The 23,151-nt window shown below is 42.8% G+C and overlaps 2 protein-coding genes across 4 annotated transcripts in view; both read right to left on the reverse strand.

The window, feature by feature from the left end:
• Positions 1 to 15,879, reverse strand: part of GLIPR2 (GLI pathogenesis related 2) — a 40,188-nt gene extending 24,309 nt beyond the window's left edge. The window contains exons 1-2 of one of the 3 annotated variants that reach the window (XM_075022840.1): positions 15,727 to 15,879; positions 13,867 to 13,984 (exon numbers count right to left, since the gene is read on the reverse strand). In XM_075022840.1, the coding sequence (XP_074878941.1) occupies positions 13,867 to 13,921 (55 nt within the window). In that variant the 5' untranslated portion in view covers positions 13,922 to 13,984; positions 15,727 to 15,879. Of the gene's footprint in view, positions 1 to 4,018; positions 4,392 to 13,866; positions 13,985 to 15,726 lie in introns of those variants that run through there. The other 2 variants (XM_075022843.1, XM_075022842.1) reach the window with 2 other exon arrangements.
• On the reverse strand, positions 14,237 to 22,102 carry BLOC1S4 (biogenesis of lysosomal organelles complex 1 subunit 4). The gene is made up of 5 exons (XM_075022839.1): positions 21,828 to 22,102; positions 21,365 to 21,436; positions 20,250 to 20,351; positions 19,342 to 19,476; positions 14,237 to 15,980 (listed from the first exon to the last, which is right to left on the reverse strand). The coding sequence occupies exons 1-5, from the start codon at positions 22,044 to 22,046 to the stop codon at positions 15,882 to 15,884; spliced, it is 627 nt and encodes a 208-aa protein (XP_074878940.1). The 5' UTR covers positions 22,047 to 22,102; the 3' UTR covers positions 14,237 to 15,881.
• Positions 22,103 to 23,151: the final 1,049 nt, after the last annotated feature.

A 23,151-nucleotide genomic window follows, 5' to 3' on the forward strand; every position in this document is an offset into this window, starting at 1 on the left:
AATAAAAGCTTTCTTCATGCTTAATTTTTTATTTATTTTTTTTTTGAGAAAGATTTCTTGGAGGGTTCAGAAAGGAGAGCTGATGTTTTTTGATGTGCAACTCTGTGGCACGGGAAACCTTGGTGGGTATCTCAGTTACTGCAGACCATCGCATTCCATCTTATTCTTTGCGAGGCCTTCAGACTTGTTTTGGTATTTTTCTGTCTTGACTATGAGGAGCGAAGGCCACTGATCTAACAGTTAACAGCAGTAACCGCTGTTGCACGGGATGGCTGCTGCGGTCTCCTCCCTTCCCCCACCGAAACCCTGATGGTTTGGCAGACAGGTAAAAATTGGGCCCAGAATACTGTTTGCCAAAGCCCGATGCCCTCCTGGCACACTTTTCTCTATTTGCCATTTATTGAACTTGAACCAAGTAATCAATGTCTTCTACACACAAAAACTGGTAAAGTCTGGGGGTTTTAATTGAATTAACTTGATTTTTTGAAAGGCCCCTTTCCCACCACACCTCCAGTTCAGTTCTGGTGTAACTTGCATTGACGACAAGTTCTAAAAACGCCCCGCTGTTACCAAACGCGAATGCTCATTTGCTAGCAGTTCAGACTAATTCATTTCCTCTATCCTCACCGGTCCTGTAAAACCAGCCAGCGTGAAACGCCTTGTCATTTTGGCAGCTTGCGAGTATCGCATTTCTCAGAAAGCAAACAGGTCACTTCTCTAGCATGCTTGTACTTTCGTTACAACCTGTTACGGCTGCCTCCCACCGAGATGCTCAAGTACAAGTTCGCACTTCAGATCAGCTGAAGGTGTAGCTCGCTCCGCAGAAAACACAACAGTCCTTTTTACAGTGCTCCGAAGGTGCATCTTAAGAGTTAAAAACCAGCACGTGCTTCTGAGGAAGATTAAAACCAGCGTGGAAAACTGCACCGAGTTTGGTTTGTGCCTCTTTTCTTTTTGTCGAAACCCTTTCTCGGCCCTTGTTTTCGTGCTGGCTCGACAAGCAGCACTCCCAGCCCTTTCTCTGGAGTCCCACCCACATTTGCAGAAGGGGGAAAAAAAGAAAAGGAAAGAAAACCAAACACTGTAAAAAGATAGCCAGTGTTTACTGAGCCCATCCTTGTCTCCGTCTGATAGCATCTGCACCCACCAGCCAGAAGCAGCAGAGCGATTCCCCTGCTCTTCACCTCCGCCTGGTTTTTAGGGAGTGAGCGGGGCGAGCTCCCTTCCCCCCCCCAAGCCGGGGCCAGAGGGGAAGCGGAAGAAATGAGACTTTTAGCAGCCTGTTTTCTGCCACCATCCCAGCCTTTTCGGAGACTCCCACCACGCAGCAGAAATCCCCGCGCTCCAGAGCGGAGGAGTGGAGCTGGCGGCCAGCTGCTTTCCCCCGAGCATCGTCCGCAGCTGCTGGCGCGGCCATCCCTTTTGGGACGAGGGCTGCCGGCAGGACCCCAGCCTCCCACCGCACACAGCTGCAGGGGGGTCAGAGCCCAGCGGACACGGCAGTCTTGGCAACAGGGCAACAAAGAGCAGCCAGCTCACCATCACCTCATTTCCTGCAGAAAATACTTTAGTCTTTTGGTTTCGGGCTCTCCGGGATCCGCGGGGAGGGGAGCCTGCGCCGCACGCTAATCCAAACGCTGTCCCAAAAGGGAAGACCGTGGGGAGGGCAGAGAGGGTCCCCGTGTTTGGCTTAAGTATTTGCAGGAGTTACGGCCATGGGAGGCGTTTTTATAAACCTGATGAGGGAGTTTCAGTATGAATTTGGTTTTAGCAGCCTGCAGCTTCCAAGGAAGAAAGCTGAGTCAGATGTACCAGTCTCTTCCAACACTCAGCTCTATTCAGTCAAGCAAAACCAGTGCTAAGTCTCTAGCTCTGATACTTGAAAAGAACATTGCTTCAAATATAATCCAACAGCTAGTAACAACACATTATTAGGGAGTTTTTATCAAAGAACTGAGATTTTCAACAGCAGGATTTCTTTGCCTGGGGATACTTAGACTTCAAGATAGATTTACCAAAGATAAAAAGTTGAAGAAACTGCTTTCAAGACATTTATTCTAAAACAGTGGCCCCACTTTACATGAATTAGAGCGTCCCTAAATTTATGCCTTCAGGTAATCTCTGCCTTAATCCTTCAGACCCAGGAGAGGAGCGAGGTTTCAAGGTCAGACAGCTCCCAAACTGTTACCTTTCCATACATCCTAGTATAGAGAAACCTGCCCGCATCATGCCCTCAAGAGTAGTAGAGCAGGAACACGGGGTATTTTACCCAAAACACAGAGGAAGCAGTACTCTGTAAAGTAGCTGCTCTCGCCCATTCAAAGGCAAACCACACTGAATGATCTCAGACAGGAATTTGAAGACTTCAATGCACTGGAAAGGGCAGATGGGATTTAGTCAATAAACCAATTGTCAGGACAGGATCTCAGTTTTATAATTAATCTAAAAATACCACACATGGCTCAAAGACAGTAACCTGGACCCAGTTTACCATTGATTTGAAAAGCATGACACAAGTGACAAAATATTTTTAACATGTACTTAGATCTCAAGCTCTATTTGTGTAACTACTTAGAGGTGCAAACATTACCCAAGCCTTGCAAAAGGAGTTTCTGGTCTGTCGTTGCTGCTAAGTGTGGAACAACCAACTAATGTGCAGTAATAAATGTGCAGGAAATAACAAAGGCGGCAATTGCCTTATGACTGTATTAGCAATTTGCATATATTAAAACAAAAGGAGATTCTAATTATTTTGGGATTGCGAGGGGCACAGTGGAATCTCTCTACTGCTTTTGCCCAACATGCTTTGCTAATGTAACGTACAGCCACTAGACTTATCTGGTATTTGTACTTTTTATACTATTAGCAAGGAAGTGCTGAACTTGATACTTCTCAGCAATTACAGTTATTTAAATTGTTGTAAGGTTATTCACTAAATCCCAATCCACTTGAAAACATATGCAGCTTCCAGGACACGGAGCCAAAACCACCCACAGGCAGCTATATGGTGTTTCGCCTGGACTGGGTGTCATACCAGTAAGCCTTTTACAGCCACATTTGCAGACAGCTGTGATCTCATCTAGGATGCTGACCTTTAAAAAAAAGAAAAAAACTCAACACACCCATGCTGAGGCCCATGAACGTGTTACCCGCACAAAGATTTTCCTCAAGTTCCTCTGGAAGAGGCCGATGGTTTTGAGTCAATCAAGTACTAGGTTTTGCTGAGCGTGTCCCATACAGGCTGTTTACACACAGGACAGACAGACAATATGCCGACAGGCTCTGATTTGTCACAGAAATAACGTCCTAACCACAAGAGCAAAAATAAACCATCCCGTTTCGCAGCCGTTTCAGAAGATCGGCACAGATTTTCGCTCATGACTCTGAACAGGACAGAGACAGAGAAAGCCCCGAGCACGAGCTCTCTCTTCTTAAGATCTCTGGCTCCTCGGCAGCTCCCGAGGAGTCTCCCCCAGCCGAGACCGTCAAAGCAGGGCACGCAGACAGCTGGCGGTGGTGGGGAAAGGACCAACAACGCAGCCAGCAGCAGGGAGAGGCTTCACGAGTATGTGCACCGCTGGGAAGAGACTTCGGAGCCCAGCAAGGCTATTCTCAGTTAAACAGTAACCAAATCTTAAATCTAAATCCTTTCTGACAGGAAGGGTGATTAAAAGCTTCCCCCCCCTCAAAGCATCCTGCCGCAGGTAAGTTTTGTCAGACAGCTAGACACAAGATCATTTTAAACAGCAAAGCAAAGCTACTATAACTTACAAAATGTAAGCCGTATATAAAATACAACCATCTCTGCATTGTGCAGGTTGGGGGGGGGGGGGCATTTTTCTTGTATTTTTAATCTGACCCTGTGTCAGAGAAAGCTCCTCCCAGGCTGTACCATGCACAAATGAAAGCAGCTTTCTCCGTGGGAAGCCACTAACTCTTTAGCAATGCTTTGCGAGCACAAAACCAGGCACGGACATTGTAAGAATACACAGCCAACTGCACAAAAGCATTTGCTCACCTGATTTTCCCATGATCAAGTGGTTTGGTTTTTTTTTTTTAATTTCACCCGCTGCCTTCTCTCTTCACTGATTTCTGCCGCTAAGTGCCAGGGAACGAAGCGTTTGCAATTTCAGCTCAACTTCTTCAGTCGCCTGCGACCGCTGCCGGAGAAAACTCAGCAGCATGAACCCGTTACCGCCCCTTCTTCAGCACTGGAGTAAGCCTGCCCATGCCTTATAAGGCATAGGGACACCGCTTTTTTTTCTTGAAAAGATCCTGTTTAGGGTCAGGAGCTATTTATCCTCCACAGTAACCAAGCAGCTCCAAAACACCATATGGTTTTACATACCAATTTAGCTTAGTAATCGCGGCTGTCTTCTGATAAGAGTAGGCTGTGAAAATAAATTCTGCTGACAAATAATTCTGCTGCCACAGTGGGCATAGCCCATGAGGTTAATTCATACAGCTTAATACTTGTTAAATTTTTACCTAGTTACTGTACATAAAGTTGAAACAGGCAAGTGATAAGGCAGTTCAAAGTATAACTATATTTTATGTCTAAAATAAATCACTTTCTGCACTGTTACAACATAATCTGTAGAAGGTATTAGTAAAATGCAGCATAAGATTTTGCAGGTTACAGAGGAACTGTGCTGATGGTGTGTTTCTGTAAAAACAGTTGGATATACGTATGCCTCATTTTATCTGTGCAAGCACACTGTGCCACTGTTGTCTTCTCACTAGATCAAAACACCTCAAACTAATCTGGCAAATATTAACTACTTCAACTACAGCAAACACAATACTTTGATTTAACTTCAGAAGTGCTGCATCTCTCCAAATGTTAATTCAGTTACGTGTTTCCAACTTTCATCTTTTCATCATCACAAAAAATCATCTGAGGTTACTGCTTCCCATTTTTTTACAACGCTTTTCAAAATTTTGAGATTCTATTTGGTTTTGTGCCAAGTCTGCTGGCTCAGCGGGTTTTAATTATCCTTTATCTACCTCTGGAGGCTGAGCTCCAAGACAAGAAAAGAAAAGAAAACTCAGAAATAAAAAGATGTAGGGTTTTTTTTTTCCCCCTTTTTAAACAAGTAGCAGCAGCAGGTGGGGAAAGCCAACATCCCTTCACCAATCCACTGCTCCTCCTGAGGCTGTTTCACTAGCAAGGCTGAAAACAGAGGCCGAGGGGGTGTCACTATCTAATAGCTGATGGGATCACTAAGAAGAGGTATGGGGGCAACTGATCACCACCCAGAAAAGGAAACTGCAGGGTGCGAGATCCCACTCATCTTCACAGCTGCCTGACGCTTCCCTTCGCCGGTACCAAGGCAGGCAGCAGAGCAGCAAGAAGAGGTCAGAGAAGATGCAGGAGGAAATCTCTTCCCACTCCCTCTGCCCTGAGTGGCAGTAGTTGGCTGAGGAGCAGGGTGGAGAGCTGGAGACGGTACTATCAGAGCCCTTTATCTGGAGGCGAAAGCCGCTGTTTTATTTGCTTACAGGAGTGAACAAACCATGGACCGGTCTGTGAACCCTAGCCTCCAAAAATGCTCTGCTAAACTTGAAATACTGGGTTGCACTACTCCGAGGACATACATCAGTGCTCAGCAATACCCTGTGCCACCCTATGGCTGTGACAAGGAGTTGAAGGGAATTTAAATTTGCGTAGTTGGGAGTGTCTGGTATTTGAAATGTTCATTTATATCCTTATAGTTTAATGTTATATTTTATGCTGTTTATGTTTTAGATCTTTATAAAATTCAGCTGCACTATAAAGCAACATCCCCTCGGGAACTGGACTGCTACTAAGAAAACAGCATCAAGATCTTCAGAAGTGACCAGAGACACCTGCATGCCATTTTCACAACATCCTGTGCAATCATAACTTGGAAAAGAGGGTTTCTCTCATCTGGCAAAAATCTAGTGTTAACCTACAGGAAAAACATGGTGCTTCTTCTGATCAGAAAACAAGGAAATCAAACTCACTGCTCAGGCATGAAATGTGTAAAGTATCAGTGCAAAGTAAATGCAATGACTCATCAGAGACTGGAAAGCAGTGTAAGCTGAGATACACAAAAACAAAGAGGAAGGGGGGAGATGGGCTTTTTTAGCATGTTAACATTACCTGCTGAAGTTTCTACCCTAACAAATATTGCTGATCTTATCAGATGGAAATTTGGAGGAAGTATGTACGCTAGCAATTAAGAACGTAATCGAGTCTTTGAAAATAATGAAAGCAATTAAATAAAAGCCACTGCTAGGGAAAATTGCATACTGTAAATCACTAATATCCTTTTACCAGTTTCAGGTAGTATCAAACATACCGGAACCTGAGTGGAAACAAACGGGATTTCCCATTTGCTTTATGATGTATCAGAGCACCTCCAAATGCACGCTTGTTTAATTACTGCATGATTCCTTTACACAGAGATGACACTGGTATTATCCAACAGTGGGCATTGGAAACATCTTACAGAAACAGAAATGCCCTGACACAATCAGATCTGAGTCCAGCATTCTGCCTCCTATAGCAACACCTACTAAACATTTCTGGAAAAGATGCAAAAAAAGTGCAATGTGGATTGACTCATTTTTAATTGTTCCATTTTTCTGCTCAAAGGAAAACAGAACAAAAACAGCTGGCTGGAAAAAATAACACTTAACTAGTAAAGACTGGCATAATAAATATTCTTTCTGGAAATAGGTTATAGAGTACATAAGAAGGAAAAATGCAATTTGAAAGGAAGTGCTTGAATCATTACAATCAGGGAGTTAGAGATAATTCATCTGCAGCAGAGCTTTCATCTGCATCCTGAAAATCTGTGGCTAAAATTTTGGTGTCAAACTGAGTACGTGGCATTCATATGACAAAACATCTTCTACCCTCTCTTCCTTTTTCTCCCAACAAAGAAAATCCATTTTACCCATCTGCATCAACCGCTTCTCTTTCCCTCGATGTGACTGACCCTAATGCTCGCAGTCTCATAACCTCCTCTGGTGCCACCATATGTAAACCCACATCCTTCCCCTCCGTTGCTTTCCTGTCTCTTCTGGAAGCTTCCTGCACCTCTTTCCACCAGCGATTTCTCTTTGCTGTCCCCAGCCTGCCCTGTGCGACCTGCTGTTCACATTGTGATCAACCCTGGGTAGCCACAGGCACTCCTGTGGTGCCCCACAGATTGCCTCAGGGCACGTGGACCCAGCAAGGCCAGTGTGATGGAACTGGCAGTGTGAATTTCCAGGCCTAGCTGGGATTGTGCTGCTGCCTGTTGTCTCACACAGCTTAGTCTTCACGGCCATGTGCGGACAGCCTCCTCTATTCCTCCAGTACCTTCCACCAGCCAGCCATATATGGCTAAATCTGTAGAAACTCAGGACTAAACAGACATCTTTCTGATAGAGCAAGAAACCCCAGGCAGACCCCAGGTCACCCGTTGTCTTCCCAGAGGTCTGCCTCCACGCAGCTGAGCACCCATCTCCATCTGGCAAGAGAACCCACCTCAGCGGGACTCTGCACCACCTGGGTGTCTGTTGTGAAGGCCCCAGCAGCATCACGGATTTCAGCCTGCAGATTTCTTTTCCAGCAGCAGTGCAAGTGATGAAGTAACATCTGGCCAGCTGCTGCCTGTGCAGATTCCCAACTGCTTGCAGCCAGGTTCAGACGCATTTAAGAAGGCCTGAGATGAACCTTTTCACGTGTGCATGCTCTGATGGGTCCAGTTGATGCAAATGCCTGTCATCATTAATGTTTTGAATGGTTAATTCATTCCATCAGGTGGTATGAATCAGGTACAATTAGGCACCCACACAGACTGGGACAGACATATGATAACGCTGTCATACATAAGCCCTGCCAAGGAGGTCTGTATGCTTCCCAGCTTTGTTTTAAACACAACACTAAGTTTCTCCACAAGTCAAACCACGCATACAAAAACTTTGTGAGCAATACTAAATGTAACAAATCTGTTCTCCCCAGAGACTTTTAACAAGTGACCCCAAGGACCAACAGTATTCATATGAATTTAAATACATCACACATGAATAACATCACATATGGTGACAAGAACCATAAAATTAGGCACCAGACTATCAATCAACTAAAAAGCTGCATATTGAGGTAAAAGGAAAACAGGGCAAAAATGATGGTAGAATATTTGAGAATGTTCTTCCTGTTCCAGTTTTGCCAGGCTTTGCTTGTGGGACCCAATCTGGTATTGCCATTTCGCCTGTAAAGTAATCCAGGCTGCACAGCAGGTCACAAAAATTCAACTTCAACACAGTTGCAGATGTTAGTTTTCTTGCAAGAGGAGATATTAATCTCTGCTTTCTAGTTTGACCATAACTCTCAAATGCTGAAGAAAATGAAAAGAACTGATCTGAAAAGAGCGAGAGTACAAAAGCAAGGCTATTCCTCTTTTCTCAGCACTGTGCTGCTATCAGCTGGCCACATCCACAAAGCCCTCACACTGAAAACAGGAGACTGTCACTGCAGAGTAGTCATTGACTTTAACTTCTTCCTACACACTGAAAGATAAAAGCAGAGCATGATTAATCACCAACAGTCTTAAGGGCTGGATTCAAAGCAAAGGTTTGGGGGACAAAATGCAAGAATACTGTTGTCCAAAGGAGAGTGTGGCACAAGCACCGCCTTTCTCTCCAGAGGCCCAGCACCCTCCCCAGCTGACATTCTTCAGGCTCAGTGCTCGGCCATCTAAACGTCTGAGAGCACAAATACACAAATCTCACCAGAGCCGGGCAGTGAAATGCCCACTTCAGCCTCAGGGTGTTCCTCAACGTGGGCCATACTACTGGGCTTGTAGCTTCAGAAAAGAACCAGAGGAAAACCCTCAGCATGGTTGCTCTCAACTAGCTCCAAGCAGAAGCCTCCATAAGAAGTGTCACTTCCCACCTCTGTAGATGCTCAGAGTGCCTCCCCTGCACCCTGCCAGGGAGAAGGACATGAAGCCCCTATAGCTCTGTGAGAGGCAGGGGCAAGCTCAGCCTCGGGGTACAGAGGAGCTAAGATAAAGAGGGGGAAGAGAGGGTACTCTGGAAGGACTTCTGGCACAAAAAAGGATTTGAGGGCATTCAAAAGGAAGAGAGTTTCTGTCAGTGCTACCAAGTGTGACCTCTCTCCTCCAAGGCTGCAGTGGGCTGAACAGTACCTGGCGGATGGTGTTAGGACACTTTATGGGCTCTCTGCTTCAGCACAGTACCTCAGGCTGAGGTTAAATGCCATTTTTCCAGGACCACTGCTCCGTGGCTATGGTAAGAAAAGTCCAATGACAGCCCAGGTGAGCACAAATACACAAAGGACTCAGATGACTAGGCCAGCTGCTGACCTCCAGTAGTGGTATATCCATACATAAACATACTGACTTCACAGCATCTGTGGTTTTGCCACCTTGTGCATATCCCCACAATCTACTACTTTTTATATCAGATCCACATACGCAGTAACCTTTGTTTTAGCAAAACCTCATCCTACTAACTGGAAGCACCTCCTGCTTAACAGCCACATTTTTAGCCATTACATTAAAATATCCTTGTATATGAACCACTTTATGAGTCAGAAAGTAAATTTGAGCAGTTACTCATGAATGAGATCACACAATTATGATAGGTCCTGAAAACACCAGTTTAAATGATCAGAAGAAGACAAGAAAGCACATCCGATATTGGGAGTAACTAGAGAAGAAACAAAGGTGGTGGCAGATTGTGGTACTGTTTAAACCTCTGATTTGCTTGTGCCTTGAATTGCATGGCTAGTCCTGGTTTCCTGATCTTAAAAAGGATACAGCAGAAGTGGAAAAAGATCATAGAAAGGCAACAAGGGCATGGAAGCTTCATACAGAGAACAGGGCTTTGAGCAACCCAATCTAGAGGAAAGTATCGCTGCCCCTGGCAGGGGTGTTGGAACTAGATGATCTTTAAGGTCCCTTCCAGCCCAAACCATTCTATGATTCTGTGATTCTTCAGCCACGGGAAGAGATCATGGAAAAGGAAATTACAGACATTACTACAAGATGATGAGCAAGACTGTTGACTGTGTCCTCCAATACAGGAATGAGAGTACATTAAAAGAAGCTTGTGGGAACAATGTTAAAAAAAATGGATGTGGGATGCAACAGAGAAGGTGCTTTGGCAAGGAGTTTTTATTTTTGTGCACATTGCCTCTTGTCCTACCAGCAGGCACTACTGAGAAGTGTCTGTCTCCCTCTCTTTCACTCCCTCCCTTCAGGTATTTATACATGCTGATGAGATCCCCCCCCCAGCCTTCTATTCTCCAGGCGGAACAGTCCCAGGTCTCTCAGCCTCTCCTCACAGGAGATGTTCTAGTTCCTCAATTGTCTTTGTGACCCTCCACTGGACTCACTCCAGTACGTCTGTATGTTTCTTGTACTGGCAAGCCCAGTAAAGACTGCCCAGTAAAGACTGAGGCACAGAAGGCATCACCTACTTCGGCCTTTTCTGTGTCCTGCATCACCAGGCCCCTGCTGCATTCAGCAGTGGGCCACGTTTTCCCTGGTCTTCCTTGTGCTGTTTATGCACTTGTAGAAGCCTTTCCTGCTGCCCTTCACATCCCTCACCAGATTCAAGACCAGGTTGGCCTTGGCTTTCCTAACCCTGTCCCTGCAAGACCAAACAGCAGCTCCATTGTCCTGCTGGGTCACCTGCCCCTGCTTCCATCTCCTGTACACTTCCTTATTATGTCTGAATTCAGTTAGAAGGTCTATATCTGTTCCTCCACGTCACTCCTCCATCATCTCCTCTCCAGCGGCTTTCCAACCTGATCTTTATATCAGGCTCTTCTCTTCACAATTCCCCTGCATGATTTTCATTTCCATATTAGTGACCTATTCAAGTCCTCAAATATAAACTCCAGCACCATCACATCTGCATTCATCACACAGCTTTGGTTCAGACTTTGTACTCCTAAAGAGTGCTGTTTACCACCCCGGGGCTACGCCTGTCCTAGCAAGTAGTTCAGCACAGTGGAGGCAGATTTGTATGGAGAAACCTGATGTTAAAGCTAAACATTTCACTGAGTTTCATCTTGACCTAAGACTAGCTCAAGGCCAGCAGCATGGAATGAATACCCAACAGCAGCTGTAGCATATCTCTGGCTACATTCAATCCAAAAATAATCCATTTCACACCCAGAGACAGTTCCATAGTGCAAACTAATGAGTGCCGGAATGCTAACTGAGATGGACACTGGAGTATCATCTAGCCTTGGTTTTGCTCATCTCTTTCTATTGTTGATTCTGTGTCCTTATAATTTCATCCAACTCACCTGGCAGAGTCTTGGCTTATCTCACTGGTACATGCAATGAATTTGCAATGGCACTGTTCATCTACCTTGTTAGCTAACAACATCATAGTTGATTTTCCTTAGGCAAGATTTCTCTGGCATTACTGCTTTGTGTTTTCCTTCCTTTGACTACAGAAACACAATTAAATCCAGGAAAAGTCAAGCTAATAAATCCAGAAAGAAAACACGATTTTTGTTCAATTATATTGTTTAGTATTTTTCCCCTCAATAAATACTTTTTCCCTTAGCAGTCTTCCAATACACTGGATTTTAGATGCAACAGGCACACTTTCAAAAAAAATCCCAGCAACCACTAACACCAAGAACAAGGGCACTGCTTATCACTAGCAGTTGGTATTGGAGTTGCTAAAACGTTGCTGGAAGTAGGCATCTGAGCAGGACACACAGCACACAGACACCTCTGCAGTGAAGACGAGGCTACTCCCAACGCTTAGTTTTTTTGTTCTTCTTTCCCTCTATGCTTCCAATCAAATTGCAAAGCCACCTCTGTAGAAGGAAGGGCTAATCAAAGAAGGACAAGGAAAACAGATGCTAATTCCATAGCAGGCATCTCCCGGGCTGCACACCTCCCCAGTGATACTGCCAGGGAAAGTGAGTCCCACCAGCAGACAGCTTTGCTTGCCTTCTCAGGGGGACGGCTGGGAGTAGCGGGGTGTCACCCCTCACCCCTGTGCCAGGACATCAATGATGGAGCTGGACTGATTTTTAGCCAGAGCAGACTAATGGTCTGGCTAATTCTACCTGCAAGTCCTACTGCTTTCATGAAAGAGGCAGTAACGGTGACCTGGTCCAGACCGTCCTTTCACAGTTCTTCTAGTACAGTTAAAGCCCCTGCTAAAACTGTGTTTTTGGGAGTAGTGCACCCTGAGGCAAAAAAATTAAAAAGCTCCTAAACTGTGAAGAAATAATAAAATTGCACGTGTATGTCATGTCTGTTGTAGATCTTCTTTCATACCTCCCAGTTCAGGGATCTTGCCCTTATCTGCTCATGCTGCTGAAAGCTCTGTCACCACAAGTTTACACCCTAGCATTTGCCCTGGCTTATCTCCTGGCTATGCTATTTTCCACCTCTTCCATTCCTGCATGAGACTCTTACCATTCCTTTTTTTCTGTTTTTTGTATGAACCAACCTGAACCAGCTTTTCTGGCAGTTTGCAGCTCTCTGCAAACCTTTTACATTGATTGATGTTCAGAGAAACATTTCAGATGCTCCTATCATACTTAGTGCCAGCTCTCAGTTTTAAAGTCCTAGGATTGTGGGAATTTCAGCTATTGCTTTTTCTTTTTTAAAGGTTGTTTTCTAGACCACTTGCTCATAAAAAAAATCCTGACAGTGTCACCTGTAAGAAACAGATGGCAATTTATTTTTAAATAATGTAGGCATCAAGCTATTCTCAAGAAAACTACAGTTTCTGAACAGTGGGAGATGATAAATCAAATCGGAAACTTGTCTTCGGATGCTTAGCAAGTGTTTGGCGTTTTTTTCCCCATCAATTCTGTCCCTTTGTCTTTTCACTCAGAACCTTCTAATGGAATCCTTGCTAACATTCAGTTCACTTTCTTAGCTCTGTCAGCTCATTTACATACCTGTATTTTCAATATACCTTTTTTTTAAAAAAAACTATTCAAGATTCTGTACAGATAGCACGTGACAAAACATCATATTTATGACTATTTATATAATTTTAAAGTCTTTTTTCTATTACTTAAACTAATAGTACATCAAATAATGTACAGCCAATATTAAAGTTGACAAAAATTAAATGTTTTGAGTCTTTCATGTGGATTTTAGACAGGATACTTTGGTTTTCCTATCTTATCCTTTTGTCTGATATAATTCTAAAGGCAATATTTCAATTTTTCTTTTTCAAACTACATATCTACACGTGACTGCATTCTGTCTCACCAGCATTATTCAGCACTGCCCATGAGCAGTACCTTTCGTTTGCCTTTTTTCTTCTTTGCTTGTTACTTAGCACTTTTAAGACATTGATCATCACACATAATTTGAATACTACTTATACCGTTTTACAAAATCATAAAAATTACCAGCATTAAGTTTGTGAGTAGATAACCTCAAGCAAAAAGGTAAAGAAAATTCCCTAAATCTCTAAGATCAGCTGGAGCTGGAGTCTGTACTACCACCTTTAGGCTGTACTACCACCCATCGGTTTAAAGCAGAATCAACAAAAGCAGTGGAATGGACAAAGCCTCTACTCTGCTGTTGCAGCACAGCCTGCCACAGTAACCTAGCCCCTACAAGGTTGTGAATCCCAACAGCTGAAGACTCCTCATTCCTGATGGATTTAGCTGCAGTGGCTAGAGAGATCACCAACCCTCATTATGGCCCTTTTTGACCATAGCTAAATCTGACAGGGATTTTGTCTTTTCAGGGTAGGGCTTCTGTCTGGGCATATGGGGTTTCCTTGGTAGCTGGCCCAAGACTAGAATTTTTTTCTACAAAAACTGAAGAAGTTTGAAAGTGTCATCACTGGGTTTTTTTTGTATGGGAACCTTAAAATATTTACCATTTTCAAACGTAAAGTTCTCTTCACAGATGTAGACGCAAGCTATCTTTCTCATTCTGGAAGGTGTTTCACTCAGGATCACTCTAGAGCTCAAGATGTTAGTATTTGGAAACAGTTCCTGTGCAGGACAGAATCCAAAGTAAGCTTGCTACTGAAGTAATGAACTACTATGGGTTTTGATAATGTCAATGTAATCCAGTGCATCTTTAAACAAATTATTATTTGGTCAGATAAATCAGCAAATCTGTTTCTTTTCACATCAGTAACGTGCATCCTTCTACAATTTCTTTAGGCTTTATAGCACCTGCAGTATCATTGCTCAAGAGTGGAACAAGATGTGTAGGTCCAAAAATAATTAAATACAAATATCAATCTTTATGTGCCTACTTCAGGCATGGTTTATCACATAACCAATTACTTAGGTAAGACAGATCACATTGATTTTTGCTACAAAAAATGTGGACCTCTAACATTCAGTCCATCTTGCATATCTTGTGAAGGAAGCTTTTGTTGTGTGTGTATCTATATATCTATATATATATATATACATACACATCTTACAGTAAACAGGTATGGTTTAGTAAGCCACAGCATTAGTTTCAACTAGACACTTGCCTAAAATGTACCTAACTACAAGAATATAAAAACTTTTAGCATTATCTTTGCTAGGATAACTAAAATCTTTGCTTCATGTCATAGAACTGCTTTTGGAGCCTACCAATTTTGACTTCACAATCTTTAATTTTTACTAACTGTTGCTTCAGATACTGTTTAGAACCTGGTCCCTGCTGCTGTTGGGAGACAAAGCCATGTGGTTTTCAAAGCTTTATCTATTAATATATATCTAATCCTTGCTCTACAACTGCGTACCTTTTTCTGTGCTTGCAACACAAAATCAGCAGACATGTTGTTTCCCTAAGGCATACCTTATTCCTCTGAAATTTGAATTTCAGGTATTTGTAGTGAGCTATATTGGCAGTAAAACAGCAGTGGTAAAATTGTTGTTCAGAAGAATACAACAATTTATGATTAACACCCACTAGGTATTATACAAGGCTGTATGCAAAAAGGTTCTCAGAAACAGTGGTGCAGTTCGATACTGTCAGGAGAAATGCAAGACCACAACAGGGGTTAGAGAGCTATTAGTTTATTGATAATATACTCACACTGCAATCAGCGCAGGAAGCCCCGGTAACCACATGGAGGGTTGCAAGGGAAAACTGGGCAGTGTGGTCAGGCACCTGATAGAGACTCAGTCCAGGGACGTCCCTGCCTCAACTTGGATACTTTTCCTTTTTGACAGCAGGTTATATATACATCAAGCCCACCTGGTTACACATTGAACAATACAATGCTGCAATAATTAGCAGCTGAGGTCACTGTGACCTGATGATCATCAGTGGGGGCAGGATGTTGGCTTTGTGAACTGGGACTAGATCACGTGCATCAAGCCATGTCCTTGACTCCTCGCCGATCTTTCAAGTTCTCCCCTTGCAAGTTGTACATCCCAACACGGCACATTGCTCTGTCCAAACTGCAGGGACCAGGTTCCAAAACTTGAAGTAGATGGTTTTATGCATAGTTTTTCTTTTCACCTCAATCAGTACATTAGAAGGAAGGAAAAAAAAAAATCCACAACCAAAAAGACACCCTTGTGGTATAGGTATTTACACTTGTAACAGCACAGATATTTATGTGTTAAAAGATTTATATATAAAAGAATGTTTCCTATTATGTCCCTACTTAAAAAAAAAAAATTTTAATACAGAAGGATTCTTAAGTTCTTTCCCAAATATAATCTGAAAATTTATACTGTGTTTTAGGAAGACTTTTGAAATAATGTACACAAACAAAGATTACCTGAAAATACTGCCTGAAGGAAGACAATGAGAATCAGAACGGCAATATGCCATCAACAATGCTCAGAAATGCAGCTCTTTTGAGGTTAGCATTTCTTTTGTTCACTTGGCAGTCTCTACTCTGGCTGATTCATATCAATCCCAAAGCAAAAATCATCAATAAGGTGCTTCGTTAAGACACGGAAAATAGTCTTCAGTCTTGAAGAGGACTGGAGGTTCATAGAGGGTCTGTTGTTGTCGTGAAGACGATGGTTTCTGCAAATTAGATAAGTTTATTTTTTGCCTTCTTAGAAAAGTAAGTTTTAAAACAAAGCCTACAGACCTAAAATGCAAAACAAGAAAAGTTTTAAAGGCATATCTCCTTAGTCAGGTGAATTTTTAATCATAGGTCAGATAGGTCTGGCATATTCTTAATGTTAGTGAAGAAAAGCAGCCTTTGACTTTTGCCATTCTTTCACCTGAACAGACTCAGTCCCGGAGGGTGTACGATATGCCAGCTTTGCAGAAGCCAAATGGGCAATCTTTTCCAGCTTATGGTATAATCATTGTAACCTTCATCCTTCCAAAGCCATATACCTTTACCCTTCCTGCTCCGGCCTTTGAGTTCTCCTCAGCTGCTTCCTTGGAGTTAACCCTAGCCTGTGTGCTCATTTACTTAGTTAAAAAAGTCTTCATATGGAAACACACCTAGCAAATGTTTCTTCCAAGAAGGTTGCTGCTCCCGCTGAGCTTCTTTATCAAGTACATATTAGAATATATGTACTATGACATACCATCAGAAATAATACAGTAGCGGACTGGAAAAGAGCTGTTACACTGTTTTTCAGGAAAAGTGCACGTTTCTTTTAAATATTACCTGTACATTGTTTTGTTATACCAAACGGCCCATTCAAAGAGACAACAGCAAGGACCACTACCGACTATCGTGTCAGCCTTCCTGCACATAAATAACACTGCACTGCAACCAGACCCAGTGCATGTTTTCAACATATGGTCTTAAATAGAAGGCTTGAAATCAAGACTTCATTCATTAAAAATTCTTTTGGACTCATGAAAAGATTTTGATGAACCATTTTGCAGAGCTCTTAATCAGTTTGTGTGCAGAGTTCTTCAGGCACTTTTTTGCCTGTCTGGGATGAGAAAATTAGTCTTCACTGATAATAAAGTTCAAAGCATACTAAATATCATTAATATACTTGGAGTTTGGAATGCTTTTACAGCACCAAAACGAGGATATAATTAAGCATACCTACAAAAGAGCTAAGTGGAATTTTTCCAATATTCAGTTGAGCTGTATACTTGCTCTCCGTATGAAATAAGTACATATTCTACCATTATATAAAAAATTGCTGATTTATGTCTTTTAAATTACATTTGTCTTTACCTTTACAGGACCATTAATTTCTCTGAAGTAAGTTTGTTTTGCCATTCAAGTTGTAAGGAAATAAAAAAATATAAACAAAGATCGGATCTATAAATAGTGGATATTATCAATGTATCAGAAATTTTGCCAAATGTAAAAACAATCTTTGAAATCAAAGTTCTGCCTTTAAAATTTATTTCCTATCCTGTACTGCCCTATGAGAAAACACCTTGCAAGCAAGGGAAATCAAGGTCACAAGCATTTTGCAACTCATGACACCAATTTAAGAGGTGCTATATTTGCATATGCGCAAGAAAAGGGTAATTTCAATCCAGTGAAGAAATTTCCTGGGTAGGCACAGTACCCACAGTTGCCTAAGTACACATTTATGATTAGTTATTTTTGCAGCTGCTTAGCAGACATTTTTACCTTTTGAGAGAGTCTACATCCTTAGTGATATTAGAGGTCTTACAGTACTGTACTTTACACTGCCTGGTATTCACAAGGGAAGAACTTGGGGCAAAATCTGAAAGTGAGATTACAAATACACAGCTTGAGAAATACAAAATATATCCTTTGTGTAAAGAAACAGCTACATTTAAATGGGAAGAGAGTCAGGGGACTTGACTAGGTTAAAATTGTAGCAGGAAAATGTGAACTACAGCTACAATGAAAATCATGACACCAGTACAGCCTTCTTTTCCAAAGCGTTTGTATATTGAGCGAGCTAGTTAAGTGTTAGGCATGAGGAGAAATCTCTATAGGCGTTTTCATTGAGACATGCTTTTATTTACTAGTGAAAACAGATACTTTACCATGCAATACTCAGTACCACTGCAGAACAGTGACCTGCCTTTTAGTTAATCAATTAATGGCAGGAAGTTCTAAGTGTTGATTTTAATGCTATCCATACTCAAACCAAGAAACCACTGGGCATGACAAGTTCAGCTTGCTGACACTTTCGAAGACACTTTTCACCTTATTAATTGTGGAAAAACTGCTAAGCTGACAAAGTGTTCCCATGCAACACTAAAAAAGCACTTGCTTAGAACTTTCAAACTTTCTAATTGAAGATTATAATTCCATGGTTAACAACTGTTTTTAGCAACAAAATGGAAAATACTGTTGAATATTATTCAAGGCAACTGCTGCCGTTGTTTCTTTTTTTAATTGGCTCATAAATAGCAGCTTTGTGTTATTTTTTTTAAAGAAAAAAATGACATCACTCTAAACTTAAACACCAAAGAAACTGAAGGAATGAGAAGTTAATTAACTTAAAGATTGCGCAGAAAATAGCAGTGAAGAATAGCTTTCCTGAACCGTCTTAACAAGCCACACAGGCTTGCAATATGTAGGAACACCAGTTCCTCAAAACCCCACAACCATCTTCTCCTCCTCCCCTGCAAACTTAGTTTATTTCAGCACTCTCACCAGTATTACAACACAGAATCCTGAGTTAGTACAGGATGAATATAGGAAAAGACACAGAAAAGAATCTGGGAGCTGACAAGATGCAAGGAGGAGTATTTATAAATGGTGTACTGGCAGGTGATGCCAAGAAGCATCAGGTGTTCAGAAGACTTTTTTTCTTTTTTTTTTTTAAACCAGAAAGGTTATTTTAAAACTAGGGCATAGTGCCAGTTTAAGGTTAGGTTAAGGCATCTCTTTGAAACATACCAGAGAGAGCACTTCAAGTCTTCTGCAGAGAAACAGTCCACATGTAGTAACAAGGAAGGACAGAGAAAACCCCATCCTTAGAAAGTGTAACAAGGTACTTACATGATTACTGAACTGTGAGGATTGAGTATAAATAGAACTTTATTTTAAAAATATTGTGCTGCATAGCTTTCATTTCCTTTTTTGGTAACATTTCTGCAGTGATATTATCAATGCAGTATGAGCCTTTAACAGTGTTGTCTGTACAGGCTCCTACTACTTGCTTCACATACTATCAGAGATCGGGGTACTTCAGTATAAAGACTTGTGCATTATATGCTTGTTTATGCCCTTCATGTTCCCTTCTTCATGTATTCAGCCTTGTTTTGGAAAGTTACACAAATCCTTGTAAGAATTTGTGATTTTTAAGTTTGGGATTTTTTGTATTAAGTCTAAGAACTTTGCAAAAATCCTAATAAAGTACATAAAAGCTTTACAGTGGAATTCAGATATATGTGTAACAAACTATTATTTTAATCATCTACTCTGGTAAGCAGAGCAACTAAGCTGGTCATACGGTAACAAAAGTTTACTTACATTAAGGAAGGATGGCATGCTGATTGTGTGCAAGATTTTCTTGAATGTGCTTGGAAAAGCTCCAAGGTCTGTTTCTGCCTTTATGACGCGTTCTTCCAGTCCAGCTACGCTATTTCCAATCATCTTCACAAAAGCCTAGTGTGAAAAAACCAAAAGAAATCCAACTTTTTCACTTACAAATTAAAACAGGATTATGTATTGCACAACAGTGGGGAAAGTTCCATTGCTTAAATGAGGAGTCAAAAACTCCATGCTCTATTTCCCTTCCACCTACAAGTCCATTTTATTCCTAAAAATTACTTGAAATACTTAAGAGGCTGCAAGAACAGCTTAAATCTAATAAAACAATCAGTTCTCCTTTTCCTACTTGCCTTTCAAATAACTAATTTAGACTTCTTAGAATCTAGACTTCTATCTGCCTTTCTCCTAAAAGTGGGACCAAGGATCTGAATCACAGATTTGAAGCTTTTCCAGGGATCAACAGGTGTCTCATTCTACTAGTCTCTGAATAGCTCCCAAGACAATAACTTTGAAAGACATTATTAAAAAAAAAAAATCAAAAAAACCCAAAAACCCCAAACTAAACCCAAAAAGGAAGAAGTGGTACTACTGCTTTCTGAAAAAAGATGTCTGCCTTGCTTCAAGCAGGAAAGAAACAACAACAACAAAGGCATTTCTTTAGAAAAAGGCATTTTGTTTTACAATGCCCACAGTTTCCAGAAATTCTTAATAAATTGTGCTCTCTTTATTAACCCTGAAATATTGAACCCAGATTGGACATGGAGAGCAAAACGGATCTGAGCGCACTCCACGTGCATGCATGCATACACACACACAATTATAGCATATCATTGATTCTTCCCCCCTGCTAAAAAATGGAATACATCTAGAAGATATCAAATACATACCTCTAGTTTGTCAATCTTCCTGTATATCTGTCTCATTTCTGTAGCTTTTGTGTAAATCTGAGGTATGCTTTCATTGACAACTTGAGAGGAATCACTTCGAATCTAAGATGATTCAAAAAATAATAAAAAAAATAATCAATGAATAAAAGAAAACATTTAGTAGATTTCACTCTGGAAACTAGAACTTGCTCCAGTTAACAGATTAAAAGTCATAGTTTAAAATTATCAGATTAATATTAGAATAAAAATACTAGATTAAAACTAATAAGCTAGCTTCTTTGTACAGTTTAGTAAGTGCCTTTGAAGAAAATTTATTTTGCATAGGCAAATATTTACCTTTATGGTTATATTAAAAATAGGCTGCTACAGCCTTATCAGAACTAAGAGACGGTACATTTCCCAAGACATACTAAAGAATCAAACATAGTAAACTAAAATTTTTACTTCAATTTTACTACCTCTATGTTTCCCCAACTTTGCTGAAAAAGTCAGGCCTCAAAATCTTGTTTTATTGGTATTAAAAAAAAAAAAAGAAATATAGTAAAGTTCCCCTTAGAGTAGTGCAGGAGAACCACATGTGCTATGCTTTAAAAAACAGACTGTATACCAGTCGGCTTATAGAAACTTTCCATTCAGTTCCCCCATCTCCCTGCCATGTGAAAGTGAAAACAAAGCTGCCTTTCTGATGAAAGGGTAAGAAAGGGTCCCCTAAAGACAAATCTAGCTTTGGAGGTTTGGCAAATCCGATTAGATACTTTGATTACAGAAACCACGGAGGACGTCTTTACGTATTTTGAAGAAGCGACAGAATACCACACTCTTCTTTTGAACAGCTGTCATTGCACCAGTCAAAATGGGATTCCACGTATGTATACAGACAAATGTATAAATACAATTATGTAACTATGCAGTTAAATAGCTATATAGGCATGTTTTGCTCCGACGTGAAAGTTTGGTAGTTTTGACCATGATTTATCTAATTATCAAACGTGTTTTCATACTGGAACCTGCCTAGACCAAAGGCTGCTTCCTATCTCCGCCTCATTTAAAAACACAAGCACGCACTAGACTGTATTCTGACTTCAAAACCACAGCTACGTGCAGGTTATACACACCATGTCCAGCATTCCCACAAATTCATCCACTCTGGTCAGCAAATCTTCTAGACTCTTGTCTAGGCTTTCTATCTGCAAAACAGAAATCCTTTAAGGGCACGTGAAAACACGAGAAACCCGCAGACCCTCCCAAACAAACCCTCCGAGCAGACCTCAGCCAGGCTAACGCCAGCTTCGCAGAAATCCCGCAGCTTTCCCATCTCCCGGCCACGTTAAACTCAAGGACTCGACACACCGGCAGCACCTCCTCCGGCACGAAACTCCCCCCCTCCCCAGGCCGTGTAACCGGCGCAGCGGGACGGCCCGAAGCCGGCACGGCCGGCGACACCTCGCTCCGTCCGCCGGGCAGCTGGGAAGGGCCCACCGTTCTCTCCCGCTCCCTGGGGAGCTCGGCAGGCCCGGCCGCAGGGACGGGACGGGACGGAGACCGGCCGCTCGGCCGAGGGCCCGCAGCCCCCCTCACCTGCTCGCTGAAGAGGCTGCGGTCGGCGAGCAGGTAGGCGGAGTAGGCGGCGGCGGTGGCGCTGAGCGACGCCTCCGAAGCGTCCTCATCCTCCGGTTCCCCGAGGCCGGAAGCGCTGCTGTGGCTCTGGGAGACGTTCCCGCTGTCCGCGCCGGGGCAGGCGTCCGCCAAGTCGGCGTCGGTCCCGGCCCCTCGGCCCGCTCCGGCGGCGGCCGCCATGGTACCACAGCCTGCCCCGCTCCCCCCGCCCCTCGCGCACCTTCCCCTCAGCGCGTCAGGCGGCGGGGCCGCTCACGTGAGCGGGGCGGGGCCCCTCACGTGAGCGGGGCGGGGCCCCACCGCCCGCCGCCCTTGAGGGGAGGCGGCGCATGCGCAGTCGCCGTCGCCACAGGAGCGGCCCCGGCCCCGGTGCCGCCGTGAGGCGGGAGGGCTGAGGGGGGAGAAACGCGGCTCCTTCCACGGGAAGGCCGGCGGAGGATTTGTCCTCTGAAGGCGGCTACGGTGCCCGCGTTCCCTCCGCCACCCGCGTTTTTAAAGGCCCGTTCAACAACAGTCTGATCCGGATGCGTGAAACCCCAACGGCTCGGCCGCGTTTCCACACGGGGGGGGGGGGGGGGGGGGGGGGGGGGTGGTGCCGGCGGTAAACGGCTGAACTGGGAAAGGAGTTCGCCTTAAAAAGACTACCCCAGGGCCTCAAAGGGACGAGGTCTGAAGGAAGCCGTGCCATGAGGAGCGTAGCAAACTGCTCGATGCCCACAGGAATCAGGGGGGCAGCACCAGCCAGCAGAAGCAGTACTGGGAAAAAGCACGACAGGATGAAAGTTGGTCTCGCTAACAGCAAGTGGGGGAATCAGACTGAGAAAAGCATTATTAAAATGGTTATGTATTTGAAGAGTCATCAAAATCGGGTATCTTGTTTCCACAGGGAGGGGAGAGGGTCCCCCAGCAAGCTGTGCTTGAAGACAGGGAAAGGATAGAGCATAGAAGTAAGACAGTGCACATTTTATTGCAGACAGGTCACATTTTCATCAGTTAAATAAGGTAAAATGAGTAACTTCAGCCAGGCAAATCCACTTATTCATAAAAGTAGTCTTACTGAAGGTGTAACAAGATTTTCCTGGTGAGATGGTCTGATTGACTGAAGCATATCCAGCTATTCCTTTTTTTTTTTTTACTGCACCAATAATCAGATTTTTTTAAAAAATGAAAACCTTTGGTAAAGTACAAACACAGTTTTAAGATGAACAGGATCAATGTTCCATTCTTACTGTGCTGGGAAAAACAAGTACAGCTCTATAACTGCTGTGATACCTAGAATAGGTTT

The sequence above is a fragment of the Buteo buteo genome, chromosome 3 (assembly GCF_964188355.1).
Source record: "Buteo buteo chromosome 3, bButBut1.hap1.1, whole genome shotgun sequence".
NCBI lineage: Eukaryota > Metazoa > Chordata > Aves > Accipitriformes > Accipitridae > Buteo > Buteo buteo.

Coding starts and splice junctions, on each gene's coding strand:
- BLOC1S4 (XM_075022839.1), bottom strand. CDS start 22,046: ATGGCGGCCGCCGCCGGAGCGGGCCGAGGGGCCGGGACCGACGCCGAC. Junction 21,437..21,827: donor GCAGCCTCTTCAGCGAGCAG/GTGAGGGGGGCT, acceptor TCTGTTTTGCAG/ATAGAAAGCCTAGACAAGAG. Junction 20,352..21,364: donor TTGTGGGAATGCTGGACATG/GTGTGTATAACC, acceptor GAATCATCTTAG/ATTCGAAGTGATTCCTCTCA.